Here is a 19,703-nt window from a genome sequence, read left to right on the forward strand (position 1 = left end):
CGCTGGTGCAGCCCCAGTGACACCCTTTGCTCTCCTGCTCTGCATCACATCTGGCCAACCTCAGCTTTTATCTACACACTGGGCAGTCTGAACTTTCACATTTTTACTCTCTTGCTTCCTTTCTGATCGATTCCAACCCCAAACTGACCCAGGATATCAAGCACAGCTCCCTGCTGCAATATCCCTACCAGAACAGCAGTGAGGGAGGTTATCTTCACTCATCTAATCACTCCTGAGGTGGTTCTGCCTGAAAACTTCAGCCGTTTTCCTTTGTCAGCTTCTCCATCAGTTGGTCATCAGGAAAACCATCCTTTGCCATGGTATCCCTGTGCAGAAGAACCTGCCCAGTGTCAGGATGGTGGCCTGGGACCAAAATGGGGAGGTGCTGACGGATCTAAACCCACTTTTCCTTCACCCTTCACTGGAAGGGGTTCCTGAATGCTGGAGGCTGGTGGAAGTCTAGTGGAACCTTCTAGTGGAAGGTGTCCCTTGCCATGGCAGGGGTTGAACGAGATGAGTCTTTTAGAGTCCCTTCCAACCCAAAACAGTCTGCGATTCTGTGACTGTATTAGTCATTAAATTAGGCAAACTCAAAGAAAACTGAAGAGCTTTAAGGGAACAGACTGACACCTGTTATCTAAAGGATGCTGAGGAACAGCACAGTTCCTCCCCAAAACCCTGTCCTGGATCCTGTGAGACGACGAGAAAGCAACTCTCTAAAGCACAGTTTCAAGAGAGGAACACCATTTTTACACTTGGGTAAAGCAGGACTTTGGTTCCCTCTCACCTCTGTTTCTGCCTCCGTCACCTCCTCAGTGGCTTGGGTCCGGTCTTTTGGTTTCTTCCAGGTCTTTGGTGCAGTTACAGCGGTTTGGGCTGCAATGTAAACGTGCATCTGTTACAACACTGAACGACATGGAGCTGATGTGGCTGTGGGTGCTGAGCTTCCCTCTCAGGGGCTGGTCTGAGGCACAGGAAAATGAAGCAGTCGCTGCCTTGTGGAGGATTCAGCTTGATTTAACCACTTTTGCTTTCAATGCAGCAATAACAATCATCAGAATGACATTAAAACACAGGAACTGTTTTACAAGTTGCTCATTCAAGCTCCAAGTGGCACTTGGGCTAGCAAGGAGGTCACTGCCAACAGTACAAGGATCATGCAGGAGAAAAAACCTTCAGGAAGTCAAGTTTTTGGGAAGATCAGGTACTGGCTGGGAGGGAAGGTTGTTCCCAATGTATTTTTCTCAAGAATTATAACATCCTTATAATATTAACCATAAACAAGCCCAAATTTCCAGTATCTCATCCAAAAGGAAAACTTCTTCAATCCTGCAGCACTGCCCTGAGCTGGATTTATATTTCAACTTAAAAGCAGGTTCGTAACTCCACCATTAATGATCTCCCTGGCCAAGTGAGTCAAAGGAAACACCACAGAATATTCCCAAGATCAGCACTGATTTACTCCAATCGTGTTTTTCCCCTAAAGGGTAGAAGAAACCACACAACATACTAAGAGGAGACAAACCCATTAATCCAATCTGCTCCTAATTTGTGGCAACTGCTCCCAGCTTAAATTTGCATTCCAGGCACACATGCCCAGTTAAGAGTGCAAATGGGATTGATTTTGTGACTAAAGTTTACTGCAATCAGATTTCCAGCTCCAGCCTTTGGTCTCCAGCAGATACTGTGGAAAAACCCAGTGTGCACTTCCTTTATCACAGTAAAATACAATTTTGAATGGTTCTTCACTACGGATAAATAAGAAGTGCTAATAACAGCCAACTCTGTTCCTAAGGGCATGGAGGAAACGGGATTTGCTGTGTTCCCACTGCTCCTAAGGGTAAGTACGAGCTTCAGTGGCTTCTCCAGAGTGTTTCCCTGTTTGGAGGGTTACCATGGGCCTGCAGACACTCTGCAGATTCCCACGGGAATCACCACATCCAGGCCCCAGCCCAAAGAGCAACAGGAACTACCGGTGCTGAAAGACTTTTACCTTCAGGCTGAACACCCCAAAAGCAAAGTCAATTAAAAAAAGAAAGTCTTATTTAAATATTCAAACATCATCTGCTTGTTCACAGAACCAATGGCTGGAAAAATCATCCGGGTCTCCCAAGCTCCAAGTCCTGCACATCTCCGTAGGGAGTTGCATCTCCCTATGGAGAGGCTTTAAGGGCAGGGCAGAACCCCAACACAAATCCCCAATTTCCTGGGGGTCAAAGGAGAGGAGAGGAAGGGCCAAGCAGGCCCAGACTGCAACAAACACGGCTTTGTCTCACACAACCCCAGGATGAGCCTTTACTGCTGCTCCCAGCAGCTCCCAGCACCTTGGCAAGAACAGCCCAGTTACTCCCACTATCCTGGGGTAAAACCGGGGCTGGGAACAACCACGTGTCCATGCACGCCATAATTTCTGGAATTCAGCAAAGCACAGATCTAAGCCAGGTTCCCCAGGTCCCTCCATCACAAAATCTCCTCAAATTCAGTGAAAACCGAGCACTTTTCAAAGTGCTGTTTTCAGTCTTCTTGTTTGGTGATGTCACTTCCACACTTCAGGGGTTTCTCCAAGGAGGGATTACGTCTGCACAGCAACAACCTCAATATTGCCACAGCAATGTAATTTAACTGATCAGTCCCAAAGTTTTTAATCGGACAGAATTTCACTCCACACAAACTCAAACCATGGAAACCATTTACAATGTAAAATAATGTTTCATTTTTAACTGCACAGAAATAAACTCACGGGTCATGGATTTGGGGCTGGCAAAGGTCCGGGGTGTTTCCTTCCTCAGCTGTCAGGATGTGAACATTATTGCTGCTCAAGAATACATTTTTTCCACCTTTTTTTGGCAAAAGAAAGCTCTGTAGAGGCTGCAATCCTGCCAAGCCTCCCAAATGAGTCTTGCCTTAAATCCCACGACTTCCATGAGCCTGGGGGTTCTGCAGCCAGAGCAACTCTGACCATGTTGTGGAGCTGCCCAGGATGGATCTCCAGAGATCTCCGGAGACGCTGCTCAATTTTTCCCCCTCTTAAAATAGCAGACACCAGATTTCTTTTTTTCTGTCAAGCTCACATTTCTGCTGCAGGAGCTGAAAGGAGAACTTGCGCTGATGTGGGTTTAGGTGCCAAACAAAGTTTAGGTGAAAACAAAGTGAGTTTAGGTGCCAACCTTCCCAAACCCCAAATCCAACAGGACAACAGCATTATCCACGTGAAGATGGAGTTTCATCTGTGAGGCTGTAGGGAAATATAAAGTAATGTGTCCAGTTTGGCTCCTGGAGAGGGACAACTCTGGACACTTCTGGTCTTCTTTTCCATTTTCCTCTCCCCAAGTTGAGCAATGTCACGTGCTCTCCAGTAGTTTAACTCCTGCCCAAATGCAGGCTCATTTTTGCCACCATTCGCACTTCCAGACCTTGTTTTCAGCTCATTTCGTTCCTTTGGAGAAGGGACACCAGCAAACCCAACCAACACTCGGAGCTCTTATCTCGGCTTACAAGGGGAGATAACAGGAGTGACAACGCAGATTTACTTTAGGACTGGAAAGAGGAGCAAACCCTTAATTCCAGCCTATCCTGGACACCACTCCCAGTGGTAACTCCACCACTGTGGGGATCTGCTCAACAGGCCTGACGCTCCCTCAGCCCATTTCTGCAGCTGTGTCACGTTCCCCAGTGGAACATCTTCCCACAGGATTTACCCACCAGCGAGCGCACAGCCCATCCAGCGGGACACGAGGCCTCTCCTCTCTGATGTGGTGCCAACTGTGAAGCCTAAATTAATACCAGCTCTTGTATTTTTATTTTATTATCCAACATGCCATGAAAGACCAAAGCAAAGACCCACCATTGCCTTCCAGCTCATGGAAAAGAAAATATATTCCAGTGGGTATGGCAGCAAATCAAGAAAAAGGCGACACCTGATTTATGTTTCTGCCTCTCCAGGTTTCGATGCTGGAGAATTTTCTCCAAGATATTTCCAATTACAGCCCAAGTTGTTCGTTACAGCCTCCCCAGCTCAGAAACTCTGGGACTCGCCACAGCTGGGCTACTTAATACAGAAATATGTCTCATAAACGAGCTCTGCAAGAAACAGCCCTTTGAATTCCATGTGTATTAAGTTCTTTCGGCTTCCTGTGTTCCAAGGAGTTCTGCCTGGGACACACATCAGTCTCTTATTTTCCTCTTTGCTTCTTGTAATAGCCATGATAGAATGATGACATCAAAGGCCTCAGGTCTCTGGTAGCACCTTCTTCTGCAGAAATTCCACTCTACCACCACCATTTTTCCTGTTTTGTTCCCTGGAATGTGCTGGTCCCTCACTGTAGCTGCAGAAACCCCAGAATTTATTAAGCAACAGTTGTTGATGACTTCAGCCAGGGTGATGTTTTTAGTCCGGATTGGAGCACCCAGGTCCTCTCTTGATAATCTTTCTCCTTGCAGAGCAGACGAGTAGGAATTAATTACTTCAAAAAGCACGTGCTCTTGGCCCTTTCCGATAACAGCTGTGGCCATCCTAAAATCTCCAGGCAATCATTCCTGAGGAGGCAGGAACGCACCCCGCGCCCTCAGAACAGGGGGAATGTGTCCCCTGTGGGCAGGTGCTCAGACCAGGAACACAGTCAGCAGCAAGAAACCACCCCCTGGGTCCAACAGCCTGCACTGCTCAGTGCCTTAATGCTCTGAAACCCACCAAAGCTTCCCCATTTCATAGGGAAGCACAACCAGTGATGCTGATGAGCAGGGAATGATGATCCAGTGACTCACAGACACAGAGATAGAACCACTAAAGCTGCCAACCTCGCTGTGAGGGTGTTCAGAGTAGGCAGAATTCAGTGTAAAATACATCAGGGGTGCTCCAATAGAATCCCCTGACCTTGGAAATCTGGTGGAGACTTAATGCCAGTGGAAAAGGAAGAGTGGTGGTTCCCCTGGATCCCCACAGGATCAACTCACTGGCCTCTTCCTGCAATCACTGACAGAGTTGTTTTGTTGAGCTGTAAAAAGAGAACTGCTGCAGGATAAAGATGTTTAAGGGTCTGAATATATTTTCTTTCTTGCCACGGAGCTTGACAGAGCAAAAAAATCCAAGTCTGGTTTCTCTGACTGTTGGACAGAAGGTGTGTCCTGTAAAACACCCCAGGAACAGGCAAATCCCTTTGTTCATCCCCAAAAAGCTGCCACCTCCAGCACAAAATACGGGATCCACCCGGGAGCCTCAGCAGTGCTGCCGCAGCAGCTCAGGGAGGAGGGGATGAAGGTCTCATTCCCAAAATTAGGCAGGCCAGGTTATAGCTATGAAAAGGAGATGCAGGAGGAACTGCTGCAGGAATGAGGTTATCCTGAGAGGTCCCAGCCCTGTCTCAGTCAGCCCAGCTCGGCTCCCTTTAAAGGGAAAGCAGGGGCATGATTTGTGGCCGAGCTGCCCTGTAATAAAAACACCATTCTGCTCAAAACCCCAAAAAATATTGCTCAAAGTCACAGAGCTCACAGCTACCAGCACGTGCTCAGGAAGTTTCCCTTATCCCAGGTTAAATCCTAACTCCAGAGAGCATAAAAATATCTCTTGGCCTTTAGTCCAAGTAAAACACAACAATAAAACCCTTTCTCCTTGCTCCTGAGGGTCAGCATCTGGATTTTCCAATGAATATGGCAGACACGCTGCTCCTCGGTCCTGAACTAGCAGGCAGCCTGAGATGATGTTATTTCAATCTCTCTTCCTCTCTCCAAGAAAGAACTGGAAAATTATTGCTGAAAAGAAGGCTGGCAGAGAAAAGCAATAGTTCAGGATCATTAAATCAGGGGTAAAGCACAAAAAACCACTTGGAGAGCTTTGTGCTTTCTTTGAAGTCCTGAGCTTTTAATAGAAATCTGAGTTTCAAGTCATCTTTTACATGACTTGAGAACTCCTTGTTTCCCTGTTGCCAAAGCCAGTGCCTTGGCTACTGTGTGCTCTGGAGCATAATGACATTACAGCATTAAAATTAATCTTCTGCATAATTAAAAGCCCAAACACTGTAAGTTAATTTTTTTTAAATTTAAACTACAGGCCATTACAAAGCCAGCAATAACACTGCAAGCTGGAACCTGCCTGTGCAAAACCTTATTTACAGAGTCCCATTTCTCCTCTCCTTTGTAAGGAAATTAACTTGGGTCATGAAGTAGCTCGGATTGAAAGAACAACAAGTGCCAGAGCAGTGAAATGACCTGAGTGAAATAAAAATAGAAGATGATTAACAGGAAAAAATCCTCACGGTCGGTGTAGTGAAGGGATCTTTCTTCTCATCTGTAGATGCTGGATTTTAAAATCAGCATATTGAGCATCACACAAACATGGAACAGGGCCAACCTCAGCCTTTCAGTGCACTTAAGAGCAGAGCCCGAGATTTCCCATCGATCAAAGAAAAAACTGAAAAACCCCCTATATGAAATGTTACTTTAAAAAAATGAAACCAACAAGATCCAAATCACAACCGGCTGTTTGTCCTCTTTGTCCCAGCTCAACCAAGTTCCAAGGAATCAAAATAACTGCAGAACAGGGTGCAGAAAATGTGACACATTAAATGCTTTAACACTGCTGGGTGTGAAGAACGGCCCCCATTACATCTCATCCAGCAGCAAATACAAGGAATTGATCATTTAACTTCTTTCCCACAATTTAATCTCCAGGAAGTCCTGCAAAAAAAGCAGTTTTCCATAAGAAACACAGAGTGTTAATCCATTCAGTGCCAAACCAGAGATGTGACAGGGCTGAAACCAAAGGCAGGTAACAACACTTGGAGAAACAGGCTGGGTTTTAAAAGGCAGTTGCAGAAATTGCAATTTTTAGTGAGTTTTAAACTGTAAACTGCAAAATTTAAAATTGTAAATTGTACATTTTGCTTACATGTGACTTTTGCAAAGGAAAAGCAGAAGCCTCAGTAATGAAGGCTGGGCAAGTAGAGGTGTGTGACACTGAGGTGACACTGAGGTGACACTGGGCTGTGACACTGGGCTGACCCTCCTGAGTGACACTGGAGTGACTCTGGCTGTCAGTTGTTTGGGTGAGTGTGAAGGTCCATTTCATTTTCCCACATCTGGGAACATCGTGACACATTTTTACAGCTGGAGAAGACCCCACTCCAGCAGTTCTGGAAATCGCTGGCTCAGGGGGTTCATCCCAAGGGCTCCTGGGTCTGAGTGTTAATCAGGCTCCCAAATCCAGAGCCACAGGCCCTCGGACTGACCGCTCACCTCGGGGGAACAGGAGCTGTGGCTACCCCATCCCTGGAAGTGCCCAAGGCCAGGCCGGATGGGGCTTGGAGCCACCTGGGATAGTGGAACGTGTTCCTGGCCATGGCAGGGGGGGGCACTGGATGGGATTTAAGATCCCTCCAATCCAAACCATCCTTGGATTTCATGAAAAGCAGTGTGCTCTGCATTCCCCCTCCACCAGCCCTGTGTTGCCACGAAAGCATGAGCCCACCCCAGCCTGGGACACACATCCAAGTCAGTGACCAATTCTGAACACGCAGGAGGGATTTCTACCCCTGCAAAGGAAGATCAGTATTTCACAATCACAGCAGCCACGCAGCACCACCAGGCTTCTTTCTTTTGCTGATAGAAACAGAAACATCTGTTGGAAGAAGAAAAAGCCCCTTTCCTTCATCCTCCAGTTCACCACATGAGCCCACAGAGCTCAACACTTACCTGGGACAGGACTCTTCCTCGAGTTCACACTCAGAGCCTCCCTGCTCTCCTCCAGTTGCCCATCTGCTTCTGTCTCTTCCTTCTTTTCAGTATCTTTTACCTCTTCGCTAAGAGTAGTTCTTGTGCTCTCCTCTCCTTCTAAATCTCCCTGGACAACAGGGAGGGCACTCGGAGATGGGAGAGGAGGTGGAGAAGGAGTTGTAGTGGTAACAGCAGCAACAGAAACCGGAGGAGATGGGGGCGGCGGGGTGGGAGGCGGGGTGGGAGGAGGAGAGGGAGCAGCGTGAGGAGCACTGGGAGATGATGGCACGCTTTCCACCTCTGCTGGGGGAGCCTCGGGGGGCTCCGACTCCACAGTCAACGGCGCAGCTTCCGCCAGGGCCACCTCTGCCCCGGGCTCGGCCGCGGCCCCCGCGTCCCTGGCGCCGCTCGCGCTGTTACTGACACCGGGCCCGGCCGCCGCCGGGGCGTCACCGGGCGATGCTACTGCACTGCTGGGCTCCGCGCACACCGCGGCACCGGGCTCCTCCGCGGCAGGAGGGGCCGCTGGCTCCGTGCAGGGTGTGGCACTGGATGCAGGCATTGCCTCCTCTTTGGGGGAGGCCAGTTCACATGTGTCCTCTGGGTCAGCCACGGGCAGGGGTCTGCTGGACACGGTGACGGCAGCCGTGGGGACAGCTGCGACCGGAGCGGCCGGGGCCGGTGACGGAGCACGAGGAACTTCTGGTGGGGTTTCCACTGAGGTGGGGGCCTCGGTCATCTGCCCAGCTTGATCTTTCTTCTCCCCAGTAGGTTCTGGTCTGAGGACTGGAGAAGGTGGTTTTAATACTGGATCTGGTTTTGGCTTCTCTTCTGGGAAAGGAGAAAAAGAATATTTTCAACAGCAAGGCAACTGCATGTTCTTGCCTGGTGCCTTGGCTCCCTTGGCTCCCATTCCTGCATTCTGCCAAGGAGCTCTGAGGAAGACACCAGAGGCCCCTGCACCTCACCTGGAATCCAAACTTGAAAATACAACCACTGCCATCCTGAGAAGAGATGGATCTAGAGAGATTCATTGAAACCTTCCAGTGTCTAAAGGGGGCTTATAAAACAAGGAGAGCAACTTTTTACATGGACAAAAAGTTGCAGGACGAAGGGGAATGGGTTAAACTGGAAGAGGAGAGATTTGGAATGGATGTTTGAAAGAAATATATCAACACAACCCCCAAAATCTTGTGCAGAAAGAAGTCCCTGCACTTATCCCACGATTAGCAACAGACATGGTGATCCCGTCCCTGCCACGACCATCACACAGCTCCCAAAGCTCTGCTGCTTCCCACTTCTTTTCTACAAAAGTATGAGCCATCACGGTTTAAGATCCTGCAGGAACACGGAACTCCTTCAGGACACTGTCACACCAGCAAAAATAATTCTGGAAAAGCCAGAGGCACAAACTTGCTCTTCAGATTAGGAAGTCAAAGGCCACAACCAACCCCAAATCATCAAAATTCAGGTAGGACTGAAGAGGTTTGGCTCTGCTGGATTTTCATTTGGGGCTTATTCAACAGCTCAGCTAAAGGGAAAGGGTTTTTGAAGGAGAACCAAAGGGTTTTTGAAGGAGAACCCATTTGAAACTGCCTGGAGCATCAAATCCCACCTTTAGGAATAGCTGGAGCAAAAATGAACTCTGCTTCCAGCCATTGGCAGCCCCAGCAGCGTTACAGAGGCCCATGGCCAAAGCAGTAGTTCATCAACTTAATGAGGCACCTGGGGACATGGCTTTGGAGGAGGATGACAAGTGAGGAAAGAGATGGGAAAGAGTATCCCAACAGCTGATTTTGATTCTGGAGGCTCCGTGGAAGAAAAAAGACATGGGAACTGGTCTGGAAAAGAAAACGCGTCACCTCTGGTTTCTGGAACATCCTTTGCAGGAACTCCTGGAGCATTCCTGACATTTACAGCTCGCTATAAACAACTGCCTGGATATCCTCTCTCTGAGTCAAAGGAGAATGCTCAAAACAAACCCCAACCAAATGCATTTGAAGTGTTAAGAAAATAATTTTGAGAGCTCAAACCAGCACAAATCCACAGCTGCATTTGAAACCAGAGGTTTAACTCCCTTCCTTCAAACCGCACCTTGTCTGGCCAATGTTCTCGCCATGGATACAGGCTGTCTGCACAAAATCCCAGAGAAAAGTGATTTGAGGAGGGATTTCAGAGGACGAGGAGCAGATTTGGCTAATGAGAAGCAAATTTGAACCTGAACCCCCATCCCAGAGAACAAATCTCCAAGCCCTGGCAGAAGAGGACTCATCCCTGCCAACTGCTACAGAGTCACGTGAAAAACTCACAGTTGGGGAGGGAAAACAAAAATCGACGCAATTCATCCCAACTGGATCAGATCCCTATTCCTAAATACGCTGAGATCATTCCTCATGTTATATTTAGAAAGTATTTACAGGAAGTGCCGGCTGCTCCAGGGGAAATATCAAGAGATACTTTTTAAAATTTCCGGAGAAGTAAAATTTTTGCAAAATTATTCCTTAAAGATTCTTTCACATACCCAGTGGGATAGACCCTGCTGCCTCCTTCACGTAACAGCCACTGTTGGCTGCTGGGTGGTCCCAGTGGCACAGACAGGCCAGGGCACTGGATGAGGAAGATTTTACTGGATACAGGAATTTGTTCCTGCTCTGTGGTGTTTATCTGACAATAGCTGCTGGGCTCGCTGCCATTTTTCCATCTTTTGTCCTGATGCAAACACTCACGAGGCAGCACTGGGACTGAGTCAGTGTCAGCAGAGGGGCTTTGGAGCTTTCCAAACTCCAGGGTCTGACATTAATCTGTTTTCCTCAAACCATGTTGTACATTCTCCATGTCTGATGCACTGCAAGATTTGGAAAGAGGTTTAAAAAGAGGGTAATACTACTCTAAACATCCCCCTGAACCTCTGCAAGTGGAATAAACGTGATTCCATGCAGTTCTATCCCACTGCACCTCCTGCACCAGCCTGGCCTGCAGCCAGGCTCCACAAGGCTTGGCTGCTGGCTTGACCTGGATTCTCCAGCAGTATCCTCCCTCTGGCAGCCTGGCTGGTATGGACACACCAGGGGCATCTACAGGAATCAGAACCTGCACCTCAATAATGTGATTTTTCAAGGCACTGTAGCAGCAACTCCTACACCTGGTCCAGTGGAAGGTGTCCCTGCCATGGCAGTGGGGTCAGAATGGGATGGGCTTTAGGGTGCCTCCAACCCAAACCATTCTGGGATTCTATGAAATGCAAAGGCTTGTCTTTAAAAAAACATAACCAAGGATATAAATAATGCAATCCAAATCCAGCCTCGGGAATGACTTCCAGACCAAGGCAGCAGGGACTGCAGATCCTGGTCTGCCGGCAGAACACGCGGCTCCGATCCCGACCCGGGCCCAGCAAATGGGCCAGATGCTGCTCACAGCTACCAACAGCTGCACAAGCAGCACTGGCTATCACAGAACCACAATGGAAGCCTGATTCCAAACTTCAATGGATGCAAACGAGCACAGGAGAGGAAGGGCACGGGGAGGAGCCAATCCGCAGGGTGAACACGGCAGAGGGGACTTTGGAGAAACAACAGTACTGGTTTTAATGAACACTTCAGCCACACAGCCCTCCCTGTCACTGCTTTTGTTTTGGAAGCAAAAATCCCCCAACATCGAAGTGAAAAATCATTTTGATACCTTGGCATGTATTTCTGGACAGACGTGCCCCCCAGAAGTCATTAGTTCAGTTTAAATGTTATTAATGGGGTCTATTAATTACTGACACCAACCCCAACACTGCTCTGCCCCCCCGGCCACAGCCCAACGCTCCGGGTGTTATTCCAGGGCTTTCCCTGCAGTGCTTACATAAATGTGCTCTTTAGCAATTTTTGGACTGGAACAAATGTTTGACTCCTTCTGGGATGGAACGGAGATAAACACAGGGAAGCTCATTGGTGTTAAATCCCAGTCAAGCCCTGCTTTATGTTTAAACCAGCACTGTCAGAGCTGTGTAACTCAATAAACATACTTACTTCCAGTTTACTCACAGCTGCCTACAAAGGGATTAAGTTAAGGAGAGAGAGAAGAGGGATAAGACCAGTTTGTCCTGGAAATCCACATTTTTATACACAGAGATGAAATACTGTGATGGAAAGTGCTGGATTTTCAGAGATCAGAGTTCAAGGAGCTCTTGGTCATATGGTTTAGTGGTAGGTGGTCCTGTGAGGAGCAGGGGGTTGGACCTGGTAATCTTACAGGTCCTTTGTGGCTGGAGATGTTTTGTGATCCAGGGCTTTACAGCTCAGCCCCAGCTCTCCCCCGAGGGCAGGTGCACTTCAGAGGTCGCCACTGCCACCAGCACTGTGGGGAGCTCAGAGGATGGCAAGAGGGACTTGGGAATATTGGCAGAGGGGACACAGACAGGGAAGAGCAGCTATGCCAGAGCTAGGCAGCACCAAACAGCCAAGGGAGCTCAGGCAGCACAGCCACAGGGCAGCCAAAGGACATCAGACCCACCCAGGCCTTGTTCAGGTGACACTGGAGACATCGAAGGTGCACCGACATCTAGACAGAGCCACAGGCTGCCTTTAAGTGGGAGATGAGACCAGACCATCCCCAAAAGGTCCCTTTTCAACCTTCTACAACCAATTTTTAGACACTGCAGCAGTTTAGAGGTGCAGCACTGGAAGAGGGAAACCCTGATGTCCATGCTGTGGCTGTAAGAGCAACCCCAGGGACACCGTCCTTGGCTTCCCAGCAGTGACTGAGCTGCAGCTGGGATCGGGGACATCTGCAGCACCAGAGATGTTGGTTTGTCCCCTCTTCTAGAGCTGTGCTCCTCTGGGGCTTGGTTGTCCTCTAGCAAACCTCTGCCAGGGAACACACAACGGGACAAGAGGAAATGGCCTCAGGTTGTGCCAGGGGTGGTTCAGGTTGGATTTTGGGAAAATTCCTTCATGGAAAGGGTGGCCAGGCACTGACCAGGGCAGTGGTGGAATCACTATCCCTTTAAGTGTTAAAAAACCATCTGTGGATGTGGCACCTGGGGACGTGGTCAGTGCTGAACATGGCAGTGCTAGGTTAATGGCTGGACTTGAAGATCTTGGAGGGCTTTTCCAACCTTGGCGATTCTGTGACTCCAGACACTCTGAAATAAAAGATCTCAGCCCTCCGTGACTTCCCTGCACGCGTCGCTCCAGGCAGAGCCCAGGGAGGCTGTGATGCCGTGGGTAAAACTGGGAAGCAAATAGCGGTGTCAGCTCTGTACCCCAGCACCCATCTGCTGACACACATCAGGAACTACAGCTTCTAATGGCTACAAAATTCCAGTGTGGGAACAGCCTGGGCCTGCTCCGTCGGCCTCCTGGGACAATGCCCTGAACGGTTTAACAAATCTCCCTTCCAAGGTATATTATGGAATATCCTGAGCTGGCAGGGACCCATCAGGACCATCGAGCCCAACTCCTGGCCCTGTGCAAGACACGCCAAGGATCCCACCCTGTGCCTGAGAGTGCTGTCCAAGGAAATGGAATTTTAAGAAACTTTTTCCATCTGTGCCATTTTTACCAAAGTCAGCAAAATCTGCTGTGGGCTTTATGAGACACTTTGCACACTAATGGGTTTTTCCTAGTTCATGTTGCCCATTCCTACAGGACTGGACACACAAGCAGCTCTGGGGAAGCCATACGATCCTCTGGATCCATGCCACTGCTGTGGCTAATTATCCAAATGATCCAAAGCCTCTCTGGCTAAAGCATTTCCCTGACAACACACTGGTTTCTGGAGGATGGCACATGGGTGAGAGGAGTTTCATCCTTCTGTGTGCTCTGAAACAACGTTTAGGACACAGAAGCTGGAAGACAATTATTTTTAACCAGTTCCACATTAGCAAATTCCAATTAATTCCCTTAGCAACACACTTAAAATGTTCCACTGGAGGAAGAGAAGTTCCTCCCCTCCTATTTCTGCTGCCTGCTGGTCTCCCTGCCAAAAATACTCCAACTAAAACAAGAAAGGAGGGGAAAAAATAAATGATTCAAAATAATGAGGGAGGAAATCTCCATGAACCGACCTTGTTTGGAGGCGGGGGCCGCGGTGCCGGGGGCGCTGCCAGAGGGGTGGGAGCTCTCCACGGCTCCGAATGCCGCGGGAACGGGCTCGGGGACCTGGCTGGGCACCTGCTGGGGGGGAGGGACAACAGGGTGAGCCTCGGAACATAAAAACATGGAGCAAAGGCAAGGGGGGAGATGAGACAGGGTGGGATAGAGAGGAGAAACCAAAAGCAGGGAGAATAAAGAGAAAAAGAGAAAAGATACACAGGTCAATTGGATACATCCATAAAGTGCATGGGAAAGGGAGGGAAAGGCGGCAGGAAAAGGGGAAAAGGATGATCACTGTTAAGAACAGTGAGGAAGGGACAGCGCAGCACAGTTCTCAACACACTTTGCTCTCCCAGCACTTCTTCCAGGAGCTGCAGGAATGCTCCTCCATGCAGGACACACTCCAAGGCTCCTGGATCTCTCTGTGATTTAAGTTCACTTTTGGAACTTGACTCCTTTATCAACTGATCCATTATTTCAACCCTCTTAGAGATTTAAATCTGTTTATTTACTCTTCCACGTATTTACCAATGGCTGATGTGTGCAGGATGGGATGAATGGTGGACAGATGTATCTGCAGACACATCACTCGCTATCCCAGCAGGAAAATCATCCCAGACTGGGGGTGGTTGGATGAAAAAATCCCCCAGCATCACCTACAAGCAGCCTGGGGGTGAGACCTGCAGGGCAAGAGGAGAATAAACCCAGCTGGGCAGCAACCTGAGGGAGAGCAGGAAGAGCAGATTCCCAAAGAACATGGATTGTTCCATACGGAAGAACAAAACAGAAAGACTCGCGAAGACTGAAGGAGCCCCAGCCTGTGGCAGACACACATATTTTAATTATCTCCCACCAAACACTTCAATTGTGTTCAAGAAAGTTTGATAAAATCCTCTGTATCTATTCTCAGAATTTAAGGAAGACCAAATTAGTGCCCCAGACTCGAAGGTGAAACACTTGTTGGACTGAACACAGACAGGGCAAGGCAGCTGGTCACAAAATCCTCTGAAATGCACACCAGGGACCAGGCACAGAAGAAAATGGGGCTAAATTTTAATTTAATTTAATCCCAAGTGGAAAGCCAGGCAGCTCCCTGCAGGTGTTTGCTCTCACCCAGTTCTACATCCATGAACTTCTCTGAACATCTACAGGAAAAGGAATTTGTAATCAATCCAAACACAGCACAGTGTCGAAGACATGGGTGCCTAATTCCTGATTTCAGACAGGCTCTCAGAAATCCATGCAAAACTTATTTCCCTATAAAAAGAAACTCTCTGGCAACCTGTGTCTCTTCCTGGGACTCTTTTTCCCTCCCATTTCCAGCTTTTTGCCGATTGCATCTGAACAGTGCAGGATAAAGAAGGAATTATCTCCAAGACACTTTTTTTCACCATTTCAGGAAGACCAGGAAAAAGCACATCTGGAAAAATAAGAATGAAAATTTAAGTAGGGGTGAAGGGTTGAAGTTTTATTTGGGATTGCTTCTCTTTCAGGAATGAGCCTGACAGACTGACTGGAGAACGGATGAAGAAGCAGCCCAGCCTCCAGCCAAAGGGAAGAAGCCAAAGAAAACCCAGCTTTACAAATGAGCAAGTTTCAAGAACACTTTCCCCTTGCCCTCAATGATCAGGACTTTCATTTTGTAAGAAAATTTATGGATGAAATCAGTGGCAAAAAAGGAAACTGTGATAAGAACCACAGGAGCCTAAGGAGACCAGTGAAGAAGAAACCTGTGAGCCCAGAAACTTCTTGGGTCAGGAAATGTATTTCCTTAAGAAATGCGGAAAACAGTCATTTATTTTGTGGGAATGATATTGCAAATGAATAAATGGTCCTTATGCACTGAGCCTTGCAGCTGCAAAATGGAGCATTTAGAGAGTTTTTAGGAAAAAAATCCCACTGAAAATCACTCCCCTGATTTATGACACTCTGAGGGTTGCTCTGGGTTATTCTACCCCACCACGGCCTGGACACTGAGCAAACACAACTCTGACAAACTCACTGAGACTTGGAAGAGTTTTACCATGAAAATAAGAGCATTTACTCTTTAAAAAGTGATCTTCTGTGGAGGCCAGTGCTGAGGAAATACCATAATCAGATTCTGGCCCTGGGCTTTCTTTCTCTTCCCAGCAAAAAGTAAGAGTGAAAATAGTGTCCTGCTAGAAATGGATAAATCATATCTCCATGTGCCTCCAGCTGCTCTTGCAGGAACTTTAGAGCACTTTATGTGCTCAAAAGCAATTCAAATACACCGTAGAGGCACTGGGGAAACTCCACCTAAAGCACTTTTTGGTCAGTGACACTGAGTAAAAAGTACAGGAATGGCTCAAACCATGCAGCTCATCTTGGCAGCAACGCTCACCTCCTGCACAATTCCAATAATGTTCTGATGTTAAGCACAATTCCAACAATTTTTTGATGTTCAGCACTTAATCTACTGAGAGAAGAGGGTGCTTCGGGCTTGTGTTAGCAAAGTTTTGGTTTGAGTCAGTTAATAGAGTAATTCAAATCTGAAGGAAAAAATGAAAATTTGGAAACTATTCTTATTATAAAATGGTTTCTTTTTCAAATGCAGAATTTGGGACAGGGCCTGGTCTCCATCACTTCTTCAGGAACTTTCTTCCTCTGTGTTTGTACCATTTAAATAATGAGATAACAGATTCAGAGAAAGAAGTTTTATTAGAATTTGCTATAATTCTAAAATCTCATTGGACTGGGAGTCACTTTGATGCTGCCTTGTCAAGCCCTGAGGCTGCACACTCACATTTTGAGTGTTCAACCAGTTGAAATCTTCCTGAGCACCCTGGTGAGCAGGGTTTGATCCAGGGGGATGGAACAAACAACAGCAGCTCTGCTCCCCCTGCACTCTCCTGGGAGCTGCCCCAAGTCAGGAGCATCTCAAAAGCTGTGGCTGAATATTGAAAATTTACTGACTCGAGCTTGTTCAAAACAGTAACACCCCCACTACTGCAATTCCTGAGCACAGTTATTAAGGCCCGATTTAATTTCACCCAAGATATTAAACATGCTCTGAAGACTTGATTTAGAGAAGCTGTTGGGACAATAACGTTCAATTTCCTGGCTTAAGTGGGCTTAAATTTTCAGTTATGTTACACTAATGAACTTATTCTGGTGAGCCCAATTTCAGAGCTCTTCTGTGATTACCAAAAGTGGTTCCAAGCACCTAATCAAAAGGGAGGCTGGATATTAAACAATGGAATATTTGCATACCTTGGAGGAGATGATTGGACATCACTGCTGTGCTCTGCATATAAATTACAGCAGATCGGAATTCAGGCCTATTAACCTCCTCTTGAAACACATTTATTTCCTTCTGTTTGACTTAATTGTAGTGCCTTAAAATAGATTTCAGAATGTAAAAATGATCAGGTAAGTGCCTGGATTCACTGCATTTGTGGGAACACCACAGGAAATCCTGGCTGGTTCCAACTCTTCCCACTTCCAAGGGGGAAAGTTGGGTAGCAAGAAGAAATGGGGAGATGATCTCACCAAGATTCCCACATGTGGCATCTCTACTGTCTTCTCTGATGGAAAGAAGTTTAACTGGTGCTTTGCTGCTGCTTGTCCTCGATGGGGCCCAGAGGAGAAAACCAGTGACAAGCACAAGGTGGTGCCTTAGATGACACAGGGATTTGACTGAGCTGGAAATGGCTGAAAGCTGAAATCCTGCTGGTCTCAGGGAGGGATCTCACTTCACCTCACTTACATCTCCCTGGAATCCCAAGCTCCCACTCCAGCACAGCCAGTGTCCCCAGATATGGGGACATGCTCCTGCCTCAGCACAGGATTCTCAGCAGAAAAACTACTCCCACACGGAGGGGAAAGGAAGGTTTGAGCTCAGGAAAAGCTGTTTCACCTAAAAGCTGCCAAAACCTGGTAACATCCAACAGGGAAGAACACGGAAGAAGAAATCACGTCCCAGCACCAGCTCTGCTCTGCAGCCCAGCCACCACCTGGAAAACCCTCCTGACCTCTAACCAGGGATTTAAAGGGGTCAGACTCAAAGGTGTACAATGGGAAGGGAGCTACAGAAAATTATCTGGAATATTTATAATTCTTCTCTCATCAGAAAAATGCATTTTTAAGTTTGAACACCCAGAGACCAAACATGTGATAAATTTCTCACAGTTCTGTGAGAAAATTCCCGAGCTCCAGATCTTCTGGTAACTCTAAAACTGCTCCAGGAAGGCAGAAAGAACAGTGATGCAGCTGAAGGTCTGTAATCAATCACCTGTGTGACATGGACTTTCCTCAGGTGCAGAAGACTTAACAGAGACACCTCCTTTCCCACAGATATTTTGGCTCCTCCTTTAACACTGAAACTCTGAAAAACTCTGAAAATCTACTGCTGATACAAAACCAGGGCGGGGAAACGTGCAGCAGCACCAAGGCTCCACATTGACAAGCTATGGACTGCTAAAAATGACCAAAGTTGGGAAAAAACAATCCCTGAAGAATATTGGTAACTGAGGAGCATCCAGGTGTCTGAGATGATCGGGTGTGGCTGGAAGTATGAGGGAGAGGCACAGCAAAGCAAAGGTCATGGGGGGAGGAGCGCGGCCCTTCCTTACCTGAGGTGGAGTTGGGGTGGAGGTGGGTCTGACGATGGGGGGGGTGGGGTTCCTGCTGCCCCCTCCAGACATGATTTCTTCTGTTATGTCCTTGCCTCCCTGGTTTGGATCCCGGATTCGGATCTACGGGATTGAAAAGATTGCAACAGTAACAAAGGAATAATCCCCACAATGTTCCTGTCACCGCTGTCCTTGCGCAGAGCAGCGTGGGCAGCACGTGCTCCCATCACACCCAGCAGGAGATGCTCTGGGATGAGCCGGTGCTCGGCAGGAACACTGGGATGTGGCTTGTTTCCATGACTTGGAATGCATGGCATGTCATCCCTTCATCAACACCTAATTTAATCAAAACCTAATTTAATCATCAACCACACCAGTTCAGTCTAAGTATGTGCACCCTGTAATTCAAAATACAGTCTCTGCTGCTGGAACGTGAGTTTCCTGCAACTGAGAAAACTTGGGAGACAGTTTAGGTACAGAGTTAAGTTTGCCCAGTAGTGGAAAGGGCAAGAATGGAGAAAAGGCTGCGTTCTACCCCAACAGGGAACTCGGTGACCTCGCCAACCCAGCCGCTGGGAAAGGGGAAAGCAAATCAGCAAATCAGTCCCAGATTCCACCAAAACAGAGGGAGACAAACAAAAATATTGAGTGGAGGAAAGGGAAACTGAAAGAACAAACTCAAGTCCTGTAGAACTCTGCAGCATTTAGGAAAAAAGTGGGATTTTTGAGTCTCTTCACAGCCCCAAAATGGGAAGAAAAAGTATTTTCCAGAAGAAACCACTCCAGAACACTCATCACTGAATCCTCAAGTGACACTTGAGCCAATCCGTGCCCCGGGACAGGGGGACAGCCAGGACGTCTGGGATGTTGTGAAGCAGAGCTTTTCATCTCCAGAGTAAGAACTGGAGATTCTGATAACCCTGAACACAGAGTGCTGTGCGTCTGCCCACCTTCTCCAAAGCTCTTGGCTGAACTCGAGATAAGTTCCATGCAGAAATCCAAGCAAACAACTCCAAGCAGACCAGGAGACATCATCGCCCTTCCCAGGGCAGGGGCTCTGCTGGGAACCACCCTGTAATGGCCCCTTGGCAGCGGGTGGGACTGGATGGTCTTTCAGGTCCCTTCCAAGCCAAACCCTTCCGGGATTCTGGGCTGTAAAATCCTAACTGCAGAAGGGTTTTGTGATTTGGTGGTATGGTGGCTTCAGTCTGGGTTGTGAGCACACAAACACACACACTGCACTCAAGATGCTCAAGTCTGGTCTTCTCTTATTTTTGATGGAGTTTTTTGCTAAAACATTTCACTAACAAAGAACATTTCAGCA

General features: G+C 47.8%; 1 protein-coding gene across 16 annotated transcripts in view; it reads right to left on the reverse strand.

Moving 5' to 3' along the window:
• EIF4G3 (eukaryotic translation initiation factor 4 gamma 3) overlaps positions 1-19,703 on the reverse strand; it is a 141,768-nt gene that overhangs the window by 37,835 nt on the left and 84,230 nt on the right. For 13 of the 16 annotated variants that reach the window (XM_048326457.1, XM_048326451.1, XM_048326449.1 and 10 more), the window contains 4 exons: positions 18,380-18,502; positions 13,760-13,868; positions 7,687-8,538; positions 788-876 (listed from right to left, as the gene is read on the reverse strand). In XM_048326457.1, coding sequence (XP_048182414.1) covers positions 788-876; positions 7,687-8,538; positions 13,760-13,868; positions 18,380-18,502 — 1,173 coding nt within the window. The remainder of the gene's footprint in view (positions 1-787; positions 877-7,686; positions 8,539-13,759; positions 13,869-18,379; positions 18,503-19,703) is intronic. The other 3 variants (XM_048326453.1, XM_048326450.1, XM_048326459.1) reach the window with 1 other exon arrangement.

The sequence above is a fragment of the Corvus hawaiiensis genome, chromosome 22 (genome assembly GCF_020740725.1).
Source record: "Corvus hawaiiensis isolate bCorHaw1 chromosome 22, bCorHaw1.pri.cur, whole genome shotgun sequence".
Lineage (NCBI taxonomy): Eukaryota > Metazoa > Chordata > Aves > Passeriformes > Corvidae > Corvus > Corvus hawaiiensis.